The sequence below is a fragment of the Phyllopteryx taeniolatus genome, chromosome 23 (genome assembly GCF_024500385.1).
Source record: "Phyllopteryx taeniolatus isolate TA_2022b chromosome 23, UOR_Ptae_1.2, whole genome shotgun sequence".
In the NCBI taxonomy this organism is placed as follows: domain Eukaryota; kingdom Metazoa; phylum Chordata; class Actinopteri; order Syngnathiformes; family Syngnathidae; genus Phyllopteryx; species Phyllopteryx taeniolatus.
In genome coordinates, this window is record NC_084524.1 from 6122403 (window position 1) to 6137770 (window position 15368).

Here is a 15368-nt window from a genome sequence, read left to right on the forward strand (position 1 = left end):
TATATATATATATATATATATATATATTCCTCAAACTGTGAAAAACAAGTTATAATAACAATATTCGATCGTGACTTCTCATTGCGTGCACCACACTGCCCCTCCGAGGTCAAGACGTGCACAGCAGTTACTTTTGGTTAATGATAAATGGGTCAGTTTTTCGTCCTATCTACTGTTGCTGATTATTCTCTGTTTCAGTAATATCACTTGATAAGGGCCTTTTCTAACATTCCATACTACAAGATAAGCTAATTATGTATGAAATCGGATCGGAGTGATATCGGTATTGGCCAAAACACCAGGCTGCAATATTGGTATCAGATCGGAAGTGACAAAGTTGGTTCGGGATCCCGAGTACCTCCCATAAATCTCTCAAAGATAGAAAATATACATCGGCGTGGTTTTATGGCAGCACAGCACTCCAAACTTCCCGGGAAAAACATCAAAGGAACTCATAATACGGCTCAGCATTTGTATTTGTTGGGAGCCCTCAGGGCTTGGGGGGAATCCATAATGATAATCCCCGAAAATATTTCAAGACTTTTCTGAGCGAACGGATCAATTGAAGCAGGACCCGGGATTAAAGTGAATTGTCGTCAAGAAGGGAGCGTCCTCAAAGTGACACGTCTTCAAGGACAAACTGTCGCTGGCTATACAAACCCGGACTATCCCCCCCGCCTTCTGCCGCTTTGTGTGGCCTCGCCGCGACATTTATTACATCAGCATGCGGATTTTAGCATATGATAAATCCATCCTGCCCTGGGTGAATTGCACGCCTGTCGTGGCAATATTTTCTTTAATAATGTCATTAAATGCTGGCCGATGGCTTTACACCGTGCGATGGAGAGAAGTTGTACGCTCTTTGTTTACGTTTCTGACGCGCGATACCATTGGCGTGAATGCTTGTCTCTCAGTATTGGCAATATATATTGTGGCGCGTCATACGTAACCTTAGTGTGATCGCCCGTCTCTCAGCATTGGTAAATTGTGTGATACTCAATCACATTAGTAGGTAATTATTCATTTTAATAGTTATGCTTGTCTCTCGGCATATACATTGTTTGAGGCACAATACCATGTCTCTCAGCATTCACAATTACTGTGAATGCTTGTGCATAATACAATACACACAATACATTTTTAACACTCTATAAGCAGTGAGTCTCAAAGTGTGGTACAAGTACCACAACGGGTCGTGGCACACAAGCGCCCTTTAGTGGTATGTGAAAGAATTACCGAATTAAACACAAATAACATTTTTGAAATGTTGAAATCCAATCTGACATATTCAAATCATGAACAGGTCACCTGTAACTTTTCAGCACAATATAATACATTCACATGAAAGCTTTCAGTGCTTTTTGTTTCTCAGCATTTATTTGAGTAGATATTCAAATTGAATCATTATTTAAGTACAGTTGTTTTTCACTGGCAATTAACACGCATGCTGGTCTATCAGCACACTCCGCTTTTGTCAGCCTCCGCCGCCGCATTCAGATGCAAATATAATGTGGCGCTGCAAAACGAATGAGTGGCACATGCGGTGCGCGTAGTTGCAGCGCTCGGAGAGTCACCTGCTTGTCACAACACAAAGCCGCACGCCTCACTGGGCTCACCTCGCAATTCTGTGCACCCAGCCCCCCCCCCGCCTTTCGAAGAGCGGCGCGCGGATAAATCATTTGTTTAATTAATTTAGTAAAGTAGGCAAATCCAAGGACGCCATTGAGTGGATGGAAGGTGGAATTAAGTGGATTGCGGATCCAGCTGTGACCACATACGCCGGAGTGTAAAGTAGAAATATGGGATAACTGGATGTGAAAATAACCACCGGTTGCCACGGTGACCCCAGATCACCTGCTTGACAACTAACTGCGCGAGCGTACAAGCGAACAGGACTGAACTGAGAACTGAACTCCAATGGAGGAGGAGAATATAAATGACACGAAACTTTTGGTCGTTTTTACTGTAAATTGTTCCTGATGTTCTCAGCGTTTACAAAATACATTTTTGCCGCTTAATATACGTTACATTGGCGTAATTGCTTGTCTCACATTGCCTCGTGTGACACCCAATAACATTAGTGCAATCACTGGCCTCTCAGCATTGGCCATTCATGTCAAATGTTGGTCTCTCGGCATTCTCACGCACATTTTTAACGCTCGGTGGCATGTGTTGAAATTCTTGTCTATCAGGGTATAGCGATATTTTGGGATACCCAATAGCATTAGTGTGAATATTGGTCTCTCAGCGTTCACAATTCATGCGGATACTCCTCTCTCAGCATTCACACCACATTTTGGACGTTCAAAAACATTAGCGAGAATGCTTGATTCTCAGCATTCTCACGATACATTTTTCACGCTTAATGCGTTTCTCTGCCTTCACAATTGCTGTAAATGCTTATGTCTCAGCATTCGCAGAATAAATCTTTTGAGACACAATACCATTCGTGTGATTGACAGCCTCTCTGCAGTCACAATCATTGTGAATGAGAGTCTCTCAGCATTACAGTTTCGACTATTATATTGATTTACCATTGCTGGCAAGCTGTAATATTGTTGGAGTGACGCGATGGCTTTGAATTCATTCTTATGTTCCTCGTATCGCAAGAGTCAAGGTTTTTGTCTTGAGCACAGGAACCAATAGGGGGCGCTAACAACTTTTATGAGCCCTCGGTCTCCGATTGCGCGAGGCCGTACTAAGCGGAAAGAATATCAAATCTATCCTGGAGCCTTTTACATGCGCGGGGAGCACATGATTAATGTGCCTGCTTTTTGCCGCATTGATTTTTCTATTGTTATTCACTGTGACCAAAAACAATGCCGTTATGTTATGTGCGTCTCAACCAGGTGACAACAATCATTTGTTGGTTTTTTTTCCTCTCGTTCCTGCCAGACTTATGTTGCAAGCCCCAAACCCAAACCCTAAACCATGGCCTAGTACTCGCCCCAGTGCACGTTCATTCTAGCGAACAAAAAGGGGAGTAGAGATCCCAAAGTAGGCCAGCATTCTCCAGGGTACGCCTCTCAGGGGAAATGTCAAGGTGGAGAAATTCCCTCTCCGGCTGCACATCTGCCCCATCATAAAAATACACATACAGTACTTGTCTCTCAGCAGTAAGACAATAGATTATGACACAAAAAAGGTCGCGTTTTTGTCAAAATAACAGTGGGAATTGCTTGTCTCATCATCATAAAACTGTTTTTGACTCCAAATAGTATGCTTGTCTCTCAGCATTCCCATGATCCAGTTTTGACACAATATAACACGAGTGTAAAAGTTTGTTCCTCAGCATTCAATCTACATTTTTGACACAAAATAAACATGGGAATGCTTCCTCACAATCTTTTACACACAGCGACAATGTGAATGCTTGTTTCTCAGCATTCTGACTATTATTTTTTTTGGTCCAAAATAACAGCAGCAATGTTTGTCTTTTAACATCCACACTTAGTATAACAGGATTTGAACGTACCAAGAGCGGCTGGAGCAAAGAGGCTGGCGAGGACTAGCAGGCGTGCGGTCCACATGGCCTCCCCCTCTTACCGCTCGCTGCTAACGCTGGAGTTCAGCACTCAGGCCTTCGGGTCGGAAAGCAGAGTGTGCTTGTTCTGCTTTGGTGCCACCCACACCGCTACCCGCTGATGTCCGAAGCCTCCTGAGGGGAAAGAAACAATTGCATCTAAAATGGACTCTGCGTATGTTCCTTTAAGTGCACAGGGTTATGTTATGATTTGGGTTGACAGTGAGAGCTAGTTTTAGAGTTGTGATGGAGTTCAGTATCAGGGTAGGTCAAAGGGCAAAACCGTCTCATCCTTCTCACCCTAATCCTCAATGTTAGATTAAGGTTTGGGTTGGGGTTCAGGTTATGGTGTAGAATTGGGGTTAGGTGTTGGATTAGGGTTGGGGTTTGGTGTTAGGGTAGGTAAGGGTTATGTTAGGGTTTAGATTCAGGTTGGGGTTGGGTTAAAATAGGGTTTTACATTAAGAGTCATGAAGGGTTTTAATGCTTACTTTCAATTTCAGTGAGCTCTCCACGTACAGTACATGTATATGTTTCTATATTTATACAACGATGAGGACATGATGGTTGATTGTCTCTGATCTGTTGAGCTAGCCCCCATCAGTGGCATATAGCATGATCGCTAATGATTAGGCCTTCTATTATCCACGAGCAGACATAATCTGATGCAAAACCATAATCCCTGCTAAGTGATGCAAAGCATAGAAAGGCACACCCAATCCCACTGCACTGAATATTTAAAAGAGACTGTTTTTCAAATGATGTTGGGGGTTGTATTATTTGGCCGCGGGTTCCCCCGACCGCTTGCTTGATACAAGACATGTTGGGGCAATGATTGCGCTGGCATGTAACCATTTTATAATCCTAATCCTGACGACTCCCACAATCCGAGATTAGTGTAATCAGATTGTTTATGATGGAGATAATAAAAGGGTTTACGTGGAGGCCAGCTATCATGAGTCCAAGGTGCAACACTTCAACCTGCACTGGTTTGACCATTGGAAGAGGCGCTTTGTCAAGGATTTGTGCAACTCCATTTCAGAAACAGTAGGGAATATCAGTAGTGGTGAGCAAGTAGCTAGGTAGGGCTACAATAAGCAGGTTTAGGGTGAGTGTCAGGGGGGTTATAGGTTTTGGGTATAGGAATGATGTTCTTTTTAAAGAGCAAGAACATGCAAAGCAAAACATCCGCTGAGAAATGCCACGAGAAGAAGACGAGACTATCACAGTAGTTAATTTGCTCCCGAAATAATTGAAAACAAGTACAGGAAGTGGCACCCGCCACCAAGTGAGCACATCATAAAATACATATTTATGAGAACAGCTTGCACGAGGTTTAAAAAAAAAACAAGATAGTAGTCTAGCAATGCCAGTTTGTCTTGTATTCCAGAAGGAGCCTCGTGTGATACATTACGGCACTGACGTTTCAAGGGTACCTCAATTGAGGGGGATTTAAGATAACTCCCTTAGGTATCATGGCCAACGTTTAGCAAGTCCAGTGACGGCTCTACTGTGCAACATCAAGGAGACTTCTCTATGACATTTCACTATTTTGGCAAAGTCACTTTTTTATCATTTCTAATGTACATTGGTTTATGAGTTCATTGCTGTGAAACCGGGTAATTCTGTCTATCCCATTGCTCCAGAGCTACCTAAACCTTTGAAACCTGATTAGTTCAAACAAGGCCTGATATTTGAACCCCGCCCCCTTCAGGTTTTTACATTCAACACAAGACAATCGAACCCTGATAGATGAATTGTTCTGGAACAGGGTGAATGTGGCATTTGGCCATGGCTCGAAAGGCACTTAGTTGGACCACTAGAAGCCTGATTAGGTTGAGCAAGTCCAGATCATAACACTGTCCCCCTAAGTTTGTACAGTAGCATCTAGATAGTCCTATACTTAATTAGCCCTTATTCTGGAACAGGATAAATGTGGCTATTTTCCACGACTCCAGAGTCCCTTAGATGGACTAGTTGAAACCTGATCAGTTCAGGCAAGTCCAGCTCATAGAACTGCCCCCTTCAGGTTTGTAAGGTAGGAAGTAGACACTTTGATTATCCTTGCCCTGGAACTGGTTAAAATGGTTTTTGTCATTGCTCCAGAGTCACTTAGATGGACGAGTTGAAACCTAACCAGTTCAAGCAAGTCCAGATCTTTTAACATTTTTGTTCAGGTTTGAATGGGCTCAATAAGCAATTCCTACCCTTTTCGGCTTATTGCTCTGGAACATTGCTCCAGATATACGAGACACGAGACATTCTCAACCTTGACTATTCCTAATCAGACTTTAAACAATAACAAATGAATTAAACAAAGCCTGCTGAGTCCTTTTGGTTTCTAGCCATGAGAGATGGCTTTTCTGCCGAGGGGAACATCCGAAATGCTGCCCCCGCAAAATATAAGAAAGGAGTGTTTTACATACTTTTTTTTTTTGCATACACTTTTCATATTTAAATACACAACTACAAATGTACATGTGAGCCACCGTGCCCTTCGCGTGACACAAATGTTCTGTGGACGCAGTTTCCGGAGCTTAAAGACACACGAGCGCTTTCATTCCATGCCAAAGCCACGCCACAACAATACCGAAGCCTTTCGACTCACACCCTCCTAACATGTTGTAATGAAGTGGGATCATGTTCCAATGCTGGATGCCTATCTTGCATGGGTGGGCTATCGCAGGAGCTAGGACAGCCACGTCCGTTTATGCAAATGAGGTGTATAATGAATGTTAATCTGTGGCGGCACTCTCGCAGGGTTTGATTGATGAGCGCTCGCTGAGGGACATCTTCGGCGGTTGGTGATTAAAACCAAGACGGTCAGATTTGGGATTTTTGTTGGGGGGCTCGAAACGTCACATTTTGGGGATTTTTGTACAGTGAACCCTCGCTATTCGAGGATGTTCAGGACCAAGACCTGGCGCAAATAGCAAAACCCTGTCGTCCTCCCAAAAAAGGAAGGGTAATGCTGAAATGATATTAAACTGTTTTGGGATTACTCTGGTGTCAACCCCGATAATTGTAGTTACTGACTATATTGGAAAGTTGAAGATTAATAGACTTTGACATCGCTGAGGCTTTTGACAAAGTGTGCAGCAAGGCATCCACTCGCTCAATTGGCTCCCCGCGAGGGACCCCGACACGGCCAGCCACTGACAGGCAGATAATAGCGCTAACTTTAGCCTACGCGCTCGCTGACTGGCCCTTCATGATCATCAGCTTCTTGAGTGTGACTGATGGCTCATCTTAAGTAATGGGACCGCCCAAACCCCCCCCCCCCCCCCCCCCCCCCCCCAATTCCAACCCTCCTTTGCTGAACACAACCTGACCCATGAGAGGAAATGACATGTAGAAAATGACAATATGCACAGTGGGGATTAACTCACACCAGATTGTCTCAAAGTGGGCCTGGTTACCACGGCAACGCTTATTTGGGTGCCATTTATCACGCAACGGAAGCAATTGGCATGCTCTCCCCACAACTGAGTTGTTTGGGTATGTTAAGAGGGTAAAACCAACGTGACTTAAATGCGTATGGATTTCAGCATCAATATACTGCCCTGCGGCGGCACGGTGGACGACTGCCTCAAAGTTCTGAGGACCGGAGTTCAATCCCCGGCCCCGCCTGTGTGGAGTTTGCATGTTCTCCCCGTGCCGGCGTAGGTTTTCTCCGGGAACTCCGGTTTCCTCCCACATCCCAAAAACATGCATGGTAGGTTAATTGAAGACTCTAAATTGCCCGTAGGTGTGAATGTGAGAGCAAATAGTTGTTTGTTTCTATGTGCCCTGCGATTGGCTGGCAACCAGTTCAGGGTGTAGCTGGGATAGGCTCCAGCGCTCCCGCGACCCTAGTGAGGAGAAGCGGCTCAGAAAATGGATGGGTGGATATATTGCCTTGCTGTTGTGCGGACGGAAGCGGGTTTTAACCGGATATGGGTCGGCGGCATCGGCGGGGTTATTGGTATGATTGATGTGCAGCTTGGTGAAACATGACGTAATTCTTGAGGCACGGTGAAATTGGGCAGCATGATAGGAGAGATGAAACCGGACTAGACTAACAAACCGGTCTTCGCTCTGAACCGGGGTGAATTTGGCCTTTTTTAATTGCCCCAGAGTCACTTAGACAAGACCACTTAAAACCTGACAAGCAAGTCCCGATCAGAACACTGCACAGCAAACGATTCAAACGGTTCGACATGAGATTTATCTTTCTCCTCTGGAACAGCGTGAATTCGGTCTTCTTACCGTTGCTCCAGAGTCACAAAGACGGACCACTTGAAACGTGACAATCCCATCTAGATCATAACATTGCCCACCCCTCCAAAGACTCACTCCGTCACTCTGCCTAGCCCGTTACTCTGCAACAGGGTAAATTTGGCCTTTTTCCGTTGCACTAAAGTTACTAGACGGGCCACTTGGAACCTGACAAGCAAGTTTAGCTCATCGCACTGCCTTACAAAAGGTTCTTAAAGTAAAAACTAGGCAATTTTCCTCAGTTATCTCTCAGATCTGGAACATAGTAAAATTCAGCCATTTCTCAGTCACTCCAGAGTCACTTAGAAGCAACAAAGGGCTCCTTCGCCGTTTCCAAAGTTGACTTTTACACTAGATTCCTTTGTAGGCCTATTTGTATTTGACTTCAGATCTCAATTTCCTCCTGACTAACACCGCATGCATAATTTTCCACTTCATTCCCAGACAGATTTGAGGAGGAGGAAAAAGCCACGGCACACACAACAGACACACAAACATCAATTTCAGCTCGCCGTCTGCTTCTGTGCTACTCCAATGTCAGTAGCGCTGATCCCAACAGCGCGTTGCATTTCAATGTCGTTATCTGAATCCATGCACAAAATCTAATGAAATCTTTAAAACAGGAATTGCACAGCATCCTCAGCCAGGCGATACTCTCAATTCAAAAGTAATTACCATGTTAATACCACCATCTGCTCTCTGTGACTGTTTTTTAGAGCAAAACAATATAGAAACCATAAAGAACACATTTCAATGGCATTTCTCAAAGCCACACACCCTTTCAACACCCCGGATAGATATGGCGCACCACCTCTCTGAGGCATACACCTTCAAAACAAAGCCCATTCGGAGTCAACACAGGCCTTAAGATGCAGCTCCTGAAATCCCATGACTCTGGTTTAAGGGAAAATAAACCTCACGCACTAACTCTCCGCTGGCCGACCCTGAAAAAAAAAATCAAAACAAAGCACATTTTGGACTGATGTCTTCCTTAATCACGCGGACGTGATCAAAACACACACAACATGCAACCCACCCTTAGGGGGTGCGGACTACACGGTTTGGGGATGAACCATTTGCATTCTCGTTATGTCCCGTTATCATTTTCTCAGCTTTTTTGTCAGACATCATCGGTGTTCCCATGTTTTACTGCTGATCACTGAAGAAGGGAAAAAGCAAGAAACAAACTATCTTATTTTTGCTAAAAGAAGAGAGTCTACTCGGAGCTTACACTGTCACAGAACACAATATTTTGTGAGTCTTCAGACATCAGTCAAAGTGCTCTAAAACGGCTGGCAATATGAGGAGCTCTGCTTTGAAAACGGCTACCAGTCAATGAATTATGATTTAAAAAAAAATCCCCTTCGACACCGGACAGCGATGGCACACAACCTCAAATAAAGTCCCCAGTGGACCACTGTCCCCACTTTATTCAACCTTTAAGCAGCACCTTCTGCAATCTCAAGGCTTGAGGTGTGGAGATGGCGTGCCCCTATCCCAGCCTGAAAAAACATCAAATCAACCCATTTCTGAGGCCTTCCTTGCACCTAACCCTCTCCCAAAGGCTTTCTTCGAGAAAATGCACAAAGATAATCATCTTTAATGGAGGGGGGACCGTTTGTTTTTTTTCCCCACCCAGGCCACAGCGCCGAGGCGCCTGCCAAGCGAGTGTGTGTCGAGCGCTCGCTGCAGTCAGGCGGTGGGGTCTGGCAGTCCTCAGACGAGAAGTGAATGGAGTTTGATTGGTCTAGGCAAACATCCTCATGGGGGGGGGCGTCTCGGAACAAAGAGAGCAATACACGCCTCTCTTGTCAAGGCAAATGCTCTCAGGGCTGCAGGGGAAAAAAAAAAAAAAAAAAAAAAAAGAATCACCGCCGCCGGTCTCGAGGTGCCTGATCTTACTGAGACCTCAAACACCCGATGATAGATCGCTTTGCTCCTTGAATTCCAAGCAAGTCTTTTTTTTTTTTCTTTTTCTGTCAACCGGGGTATTTTATATTTACTGGAAGCAGGACAGAGGTATTTTTCAGGTTTTTTTCTTTTTTCTTTTTGTATACAGTAGCACTGTTATGTAATCAAAGCACCAGTTAAATTATGAGAAATTCATATTTTGTTTTTTTACATCCAGGAAGTAAAACTTTTATTATGTTTATTGTGCCAGTATTTACAGGGGATAAATGACTGCGGACTGTATTCATTTATTAGATTTTTTTTAATTAAAAAAAAAAAAAAGTCAAAGCGAAAGTGCCAATAATTAATTTAAAAAGTTTATGTAGTGATTTATTTATTTATTTTGGGAGTGCTTCTTGTGCCACAATTCAATAAATTGAAATAAATATTTACACTGAAAGAAATATAACAGAAATATGGGAGGGTTTTTTGTTGGGTTTTTTTGGTGCCAAAATGTAACGAATTAAATGAATCAGCATACATTTCAATGACTTTACTTTTTATTGACTACAAATGACTCCACAGAAGAGACTTAGTAAAAACACTGCGTCGTAATCTAAAGCTGCGCTGGCCCCAGGCTTAAAGAGAAAGAGCCGAATTAGGCCCTTCTGTTCCAGTCGGCGCCATTAAAAATGCACAACATGGATCGGAGTAAAGGATTTGGATTGATACAAACGAGGGCTGAGGGATTAGACTGGAAAGAATAAAACATGTAATCTTGTACGTTAGGGGGATATACGACGCACCACGGCGCATTTTATTCCACGCCGAGTGGAGCGTTCACCAATGCGGTTCCTCGGTCCAAGTCCATAATTGCACTCTGGTGCAGTGCTACTCGTCCACTTGTGCCGCAAACAACTGTTGGGCCCACTCGGAGCGAGGGAGGCGGTAATTGCCTCGGGCTAGCAAAGAGTAGCGCGGCCCCCACCCCCGAAAATGTGCGCTCGTTCTATTGAGAGTGTGGCCAAAAAAGAAAAAAAATCCATCAACGATAAAAATTCAATTTCTGCGAAAGTGTGTGTGAATTTTTGAAATAAATGTGTAAAATATTGTTTAAATGGCAGGAATTTTATTGTGAGAATTTAGGAATTTTGGGAACGTTATTATTAGCTCCGTACATGAGATATGTGGAAGGAGGGCCCTCGCTATTTTTCTTTCACTGGTCCATGTTTATCTATTAAACTCGCATTGCCAAGACCCCCAGCCCTGTCTTCGCTCTCTGCTCACCGCGCATACCACCACCCGCACAATCCGTTCCAGCAGTTTTTCTAACCTCTTCATTTCTTTTCAAATTTTGGCCCCAAATGATCATTGCTTTAGGTTAGTGAGGATACTGTACATGATCGCTACACTTTTTTTTTTTTTTTTTTTTTTGCCTGTTCTGATTGCATTATGTAACGATATTCCACTGTACAGCAGTTTGTTGTCGACATTTTTGCTTTTACTGTATTTTCATTTGATGTCTGCTGCCAAGTCGGCATTGCAAATCAGAATCTGTTCTCAGCTGCTTCACCTGGATAAATAAAGGTTAAATAAGTAAATTTGAAAAATGTCCCAGTACTGCAGGCTTCTTAGTAGTCTTTTGTTCTTCAGCTCCGACGTGCAGTCATCCCACCGATAAATTGTCTAAAAACAAGTTCCCAAATTGATGCCGCTCGGGTCCCCACTTCCCTGACGGCTGCGACCCATCACTCATTTTCCAATCTCGTTCCGGAGGTATCCGTCATACTCAATGGCGCCGTTCAACTTTGGAGATAGTAACAGACTTTAAGCGGGATGGGCTTTAATTCATCCTTTAATGAGATGTGGCTATCATCATTCTCGTGGAGAGAGGCTTATTTTTATGTCGTCGTTCAATTTGTCTGCCAAAGAGTCGCCAAACTATCCATTCTGAATTTGTGTCCGCGCTTACTGGCCCTCCCAGTGGACATATTTGCCATCGGTGATGCTTTGTGCAGATGATGTTATTCCACTCGCCAGCCTGAGGCGTCAGCTGTGTGTGTTGGCCGCCAATCAGAAGCCCCCCCCCCGGCGCCGCCACCAACAACAACAACTCCCCCCACCCACCTCCAAACCAACTGGTCCAGGAATTCAGTGCCAGTCGCTGGGTGAGACCGGTCTCTGCTCCGTGTCCAAATTGAACGAGACTTTGGCGCCTCTGAACTAATATCGAGTGAGTAGTGCCTCTCCAAATTGCTTCATATCTTTGTCGTTATCAAAATAGAAAGCCAGTCTCACTTAGCCACATGAAATTCTGCAGGCGTGAGTAGGCATAGCTTCTCAAGAAGCTATGCCTGAAAAGTCCATTTTGATGTAAACCAATCTTCAATGGTAACAGGCACATTAAGAATGAATAGAATCACAAGAAATAATCCATCCATCCATCCATCCATTTTCTTCCGCTTATCCGGGGTTGGATCGCAGGGTCAGCAACCTAATCAGAGAAGGCCAGAATTCCCTTACCCCAGCCACTCCGTCCAGTTTTTCCGGGAGGATCCCGAGACAGTCCCAGGCCAGTCGAGAGACATAGTCTCTCCAATATCCGGGGTCCTCCAGGTGGGTCGCGCATGGCACACCATCACCAGCGAGCGCCTAGGAAGTATCCTAAACAGATCTCCGAGCCACCTCTTCCAGCGCCTCCCAATGCAGAGGAACAGCGGCTCTACTCTGAGCCCTTCCCAGATGACCGAGCTTCTCATCCTGCCTCTAAGGGAGAACCCGGACCCCCTGCCGAGGAAACTCATTTTAGCTCCTTGTACCCGCGATTTTGTTCTTTCAGTCACGACCCACAGCTCGTGACCACAGGTGAGGGTAGGAACGTAGATCGGCCGGAAAATCGAAAGCTTCGGCTTTCGGCTCCTTCTTCACCACGACAGACCGACGCAGAGTCGGCTTCACTGCAGAACCGGCACCGATCCGCCTGTCGAGCTCCCGCTCCATTCTTCCCCGACTCCCGAAAAATACTTGAACTCCTCCACTTGGGGCAGGATCTCACTGCTGACTTGTAGAGGCCGCTCCGTCCTTTTCCAACTGAGGACAACGGCCTTAAAATGTCCACGAATTGCGCGTTGACGCAGCTGTACACATGCAATATACTTATCCTATAATTTATGCGATTACTCCTCTGGACCAGTTCTTCATAATTACATTTCTATTGTACAAGACGGCAGGGCAATTAACTTGCACAATACAAAGAAACAGAATGATGCACCAAAGTACTTCTCTTTTTGGCCTGACCTGACCTAGAAGGAAAGACAGGAATATAATTGTGACTCGAATTTCAAGGGCTTGGATGCCGCAGAAGCAAGTTTGGTCTTTTTAAAACGGGAAACTGGAGGATTGTTTGACATTGTGTCACACCGCAACCAGATATGTTGGACATTGTTCCATCGGGAATGCGCCGACGTGACTGAAATCGCTCGGGGCGATAATGAAAAACCGGATTTACGCCGACACATTTCTGCGGACACACCTGAATGGTCGTGGAGCAGTTTTGTGCGCCTCTCCCCCTAGGAAACGTCTGTTTTAGGACTTTAAAAGCTCATTTCACTCTGCCAAAGGCCGAATACTGTAGTCGTCCAACTCTGTGCACCTTAAAAATATTCGTCTTACCATAACTATGCGCCTCACTAATGCGTTTCACCTTGCTAATGTTATGCGCTTTACGAATGCTCTGGGATTTTTTTTAATGCTATGTCTCTTACTAATCTACATTTCTTACTAATGTTATCGTCAAACAAACTTGACGTCTTAGTGCCGTGATGGACCTTTGTTACATTGTGCGCCTTATTAATACTTTGTGCCTCACTGAAACTGATGTGCCACATTGTTGTGTTTATTGTTATAAAGAAGATTTGATAGATTTTAGACTTATTTCCTGCTTGGTAGCTTGTGGATGGATGGTTTGAATATTTTTTTCTTTTTTGGGTTAAAAAACAAAATCAGTTCCTTTCTTTCTAATGTTCATAATGCTCAATTTTGATTGACAGTGCCTGATAATAATGTCGCATAAAGGTAATCGTAACGGCTGTACAGCTGCATTTGCTGAATGTCAATGCAGCAAAATGGAATAAATACATGCACTCCTCAGTTGCTTATTCAATAGAAAGAGACACTTATTTTACGATTGCACTGGGCAACACACAAGCAAGACGGCTTTCTCCGCACACCGAGGACAAATGTCAATTTTCCCTCCGCGGACAGGAGTCGAGACACGGCGTGGTGACCGAAAGAGTCCCAACGTCAAATCCGGTCCAATTCATCGCAACGTTTAATGTATTCTACCAGAAGCGGAGCAGTCGTACACGAATAAAGTTTTCTCTGGTTTTTATGTGCGGGCCGAAGTGTGTCTATTTAGTTAAAAGGCCGCCTGTCATTTTTCAAAACGTTGACGACGGCTTTGAATAAATTATGCAAACTTTTTTTTTTCCCGCCCTTGTGCCAAACAGTGCATCTACTGAATAGTAATGACGAAAGCGGCTCCAGCAGGCCGAGGATGCAAAATAGCAAGCGCGCTGGCCGGGCGGCCCTTTTATTTCATTTGGAGTTGTTTTTTTTTATAAATAGCACCAGATTTTTAAATTCATATTTACATATAATTCCGTTTTTTTTAGATTACAAACAACATCTTGATGAAATACGACTTTTCAAGCACTTTAACAGCAACAGCAGCTGTAGTAAAGTGCTATACATAACGCATTAGAATAACAATAATAATACATGAACAAAAAAACTATAAATACATAAGTGAATACATACATATGTAAATAAAGTCATAGAATATTATTGTAATACAATGTAATATACCAATTAAATTTTATTTTCTTTCACTTTTCTTGATTGCACACATTGTATTTTATTGTATCTTTAGAAATAGTGCACATTGCAGTTTATCTTTACAAAATGCAATCTTTTTCAGAAAAAAAGTACATTTGAGTGTATTATTGTTTTGTTTAATTACTATTTTTTAAATAAAACAATTCAAACTATTTAATTTAACTTTTACAAACAGCACATATTTTATTGTTTTTTTATTTATTTTAGAAATTTCAATTTTATTAATGCTTTGTATGTTCTTTTTTTGTTTGTTTTAGAAATAGTAAGTATTTAATTTGCTTGTTTGATTATTTATTTTAGTTTATGTATTTTGGGGGTATTTTTTAAAATAGCACAGCAACAATACCGGTATCTATTTAAAAAAATATAAATTGTCGAAATTTTCTTTTTATGTTATACTATGTATTTCAGTTTTAGAAATATTTAATTTCATAATATTTTTATGCGCTGACCACCCTTGGGGCAGACCTCACAACATGTTGAACACAACATATTCGGTATGCAAATGTAATTGATTACCTTATTTGCAAATGCCCAGCCGGACAGTTGGCGTCCAATCAGGTGCCTCCCAGCATTCTTTTTATTCTGGGGAAAAACAGAACAAAACAAAACAGAATAAAGATGAATTCGACCTCACATTTTATTAGACAGCGCAGGCACATCAAAAAGCACACATTCAAAATCCTAATGGCCGTTTGCATTCCGAATTTCCTTTGGGTTTTTCTATTTATACCAGACAAATGTTGCTATTTGATCACGTCCCATGCTGCCCGTCACTCTGCCAGCAAATTAATGTATTGAT

General features: G+C 43.2%; 1 protein-coding gene across 16 annotated transcripts in view; it reads right to left on the reverse strand.

The window, feature by feature from the left end:
• The window catches only part of LOC133472857 (adhesion G protein-coupled receptor L3-like), a 140126-nt gene that overhangs the window by 83254 nt on the left and 41504 nt on the right, over positions 1-15368 (reverse strand). For all 16 annotated transcript variants that reach the window (XM_061764309.1, XM_061764313.1, XM_061764311.1 and 13 more), the window contains 2 exons: positions 15086-15151; positions 3476-3658 (listed from right to left, as the gene is read on the reverse strand). In XM_061764309.1, the coding sequence (XP_061620293.1) occupies positions 3476-3530 (55 nt within the window). In that variant the 5' untranslated portion in view covers positions 3531-3658; positions 15086-15151. The remainder of the gene's footprint in view (positions 1-3475; positions 3659-15085; positions 15152-15368) is intronic.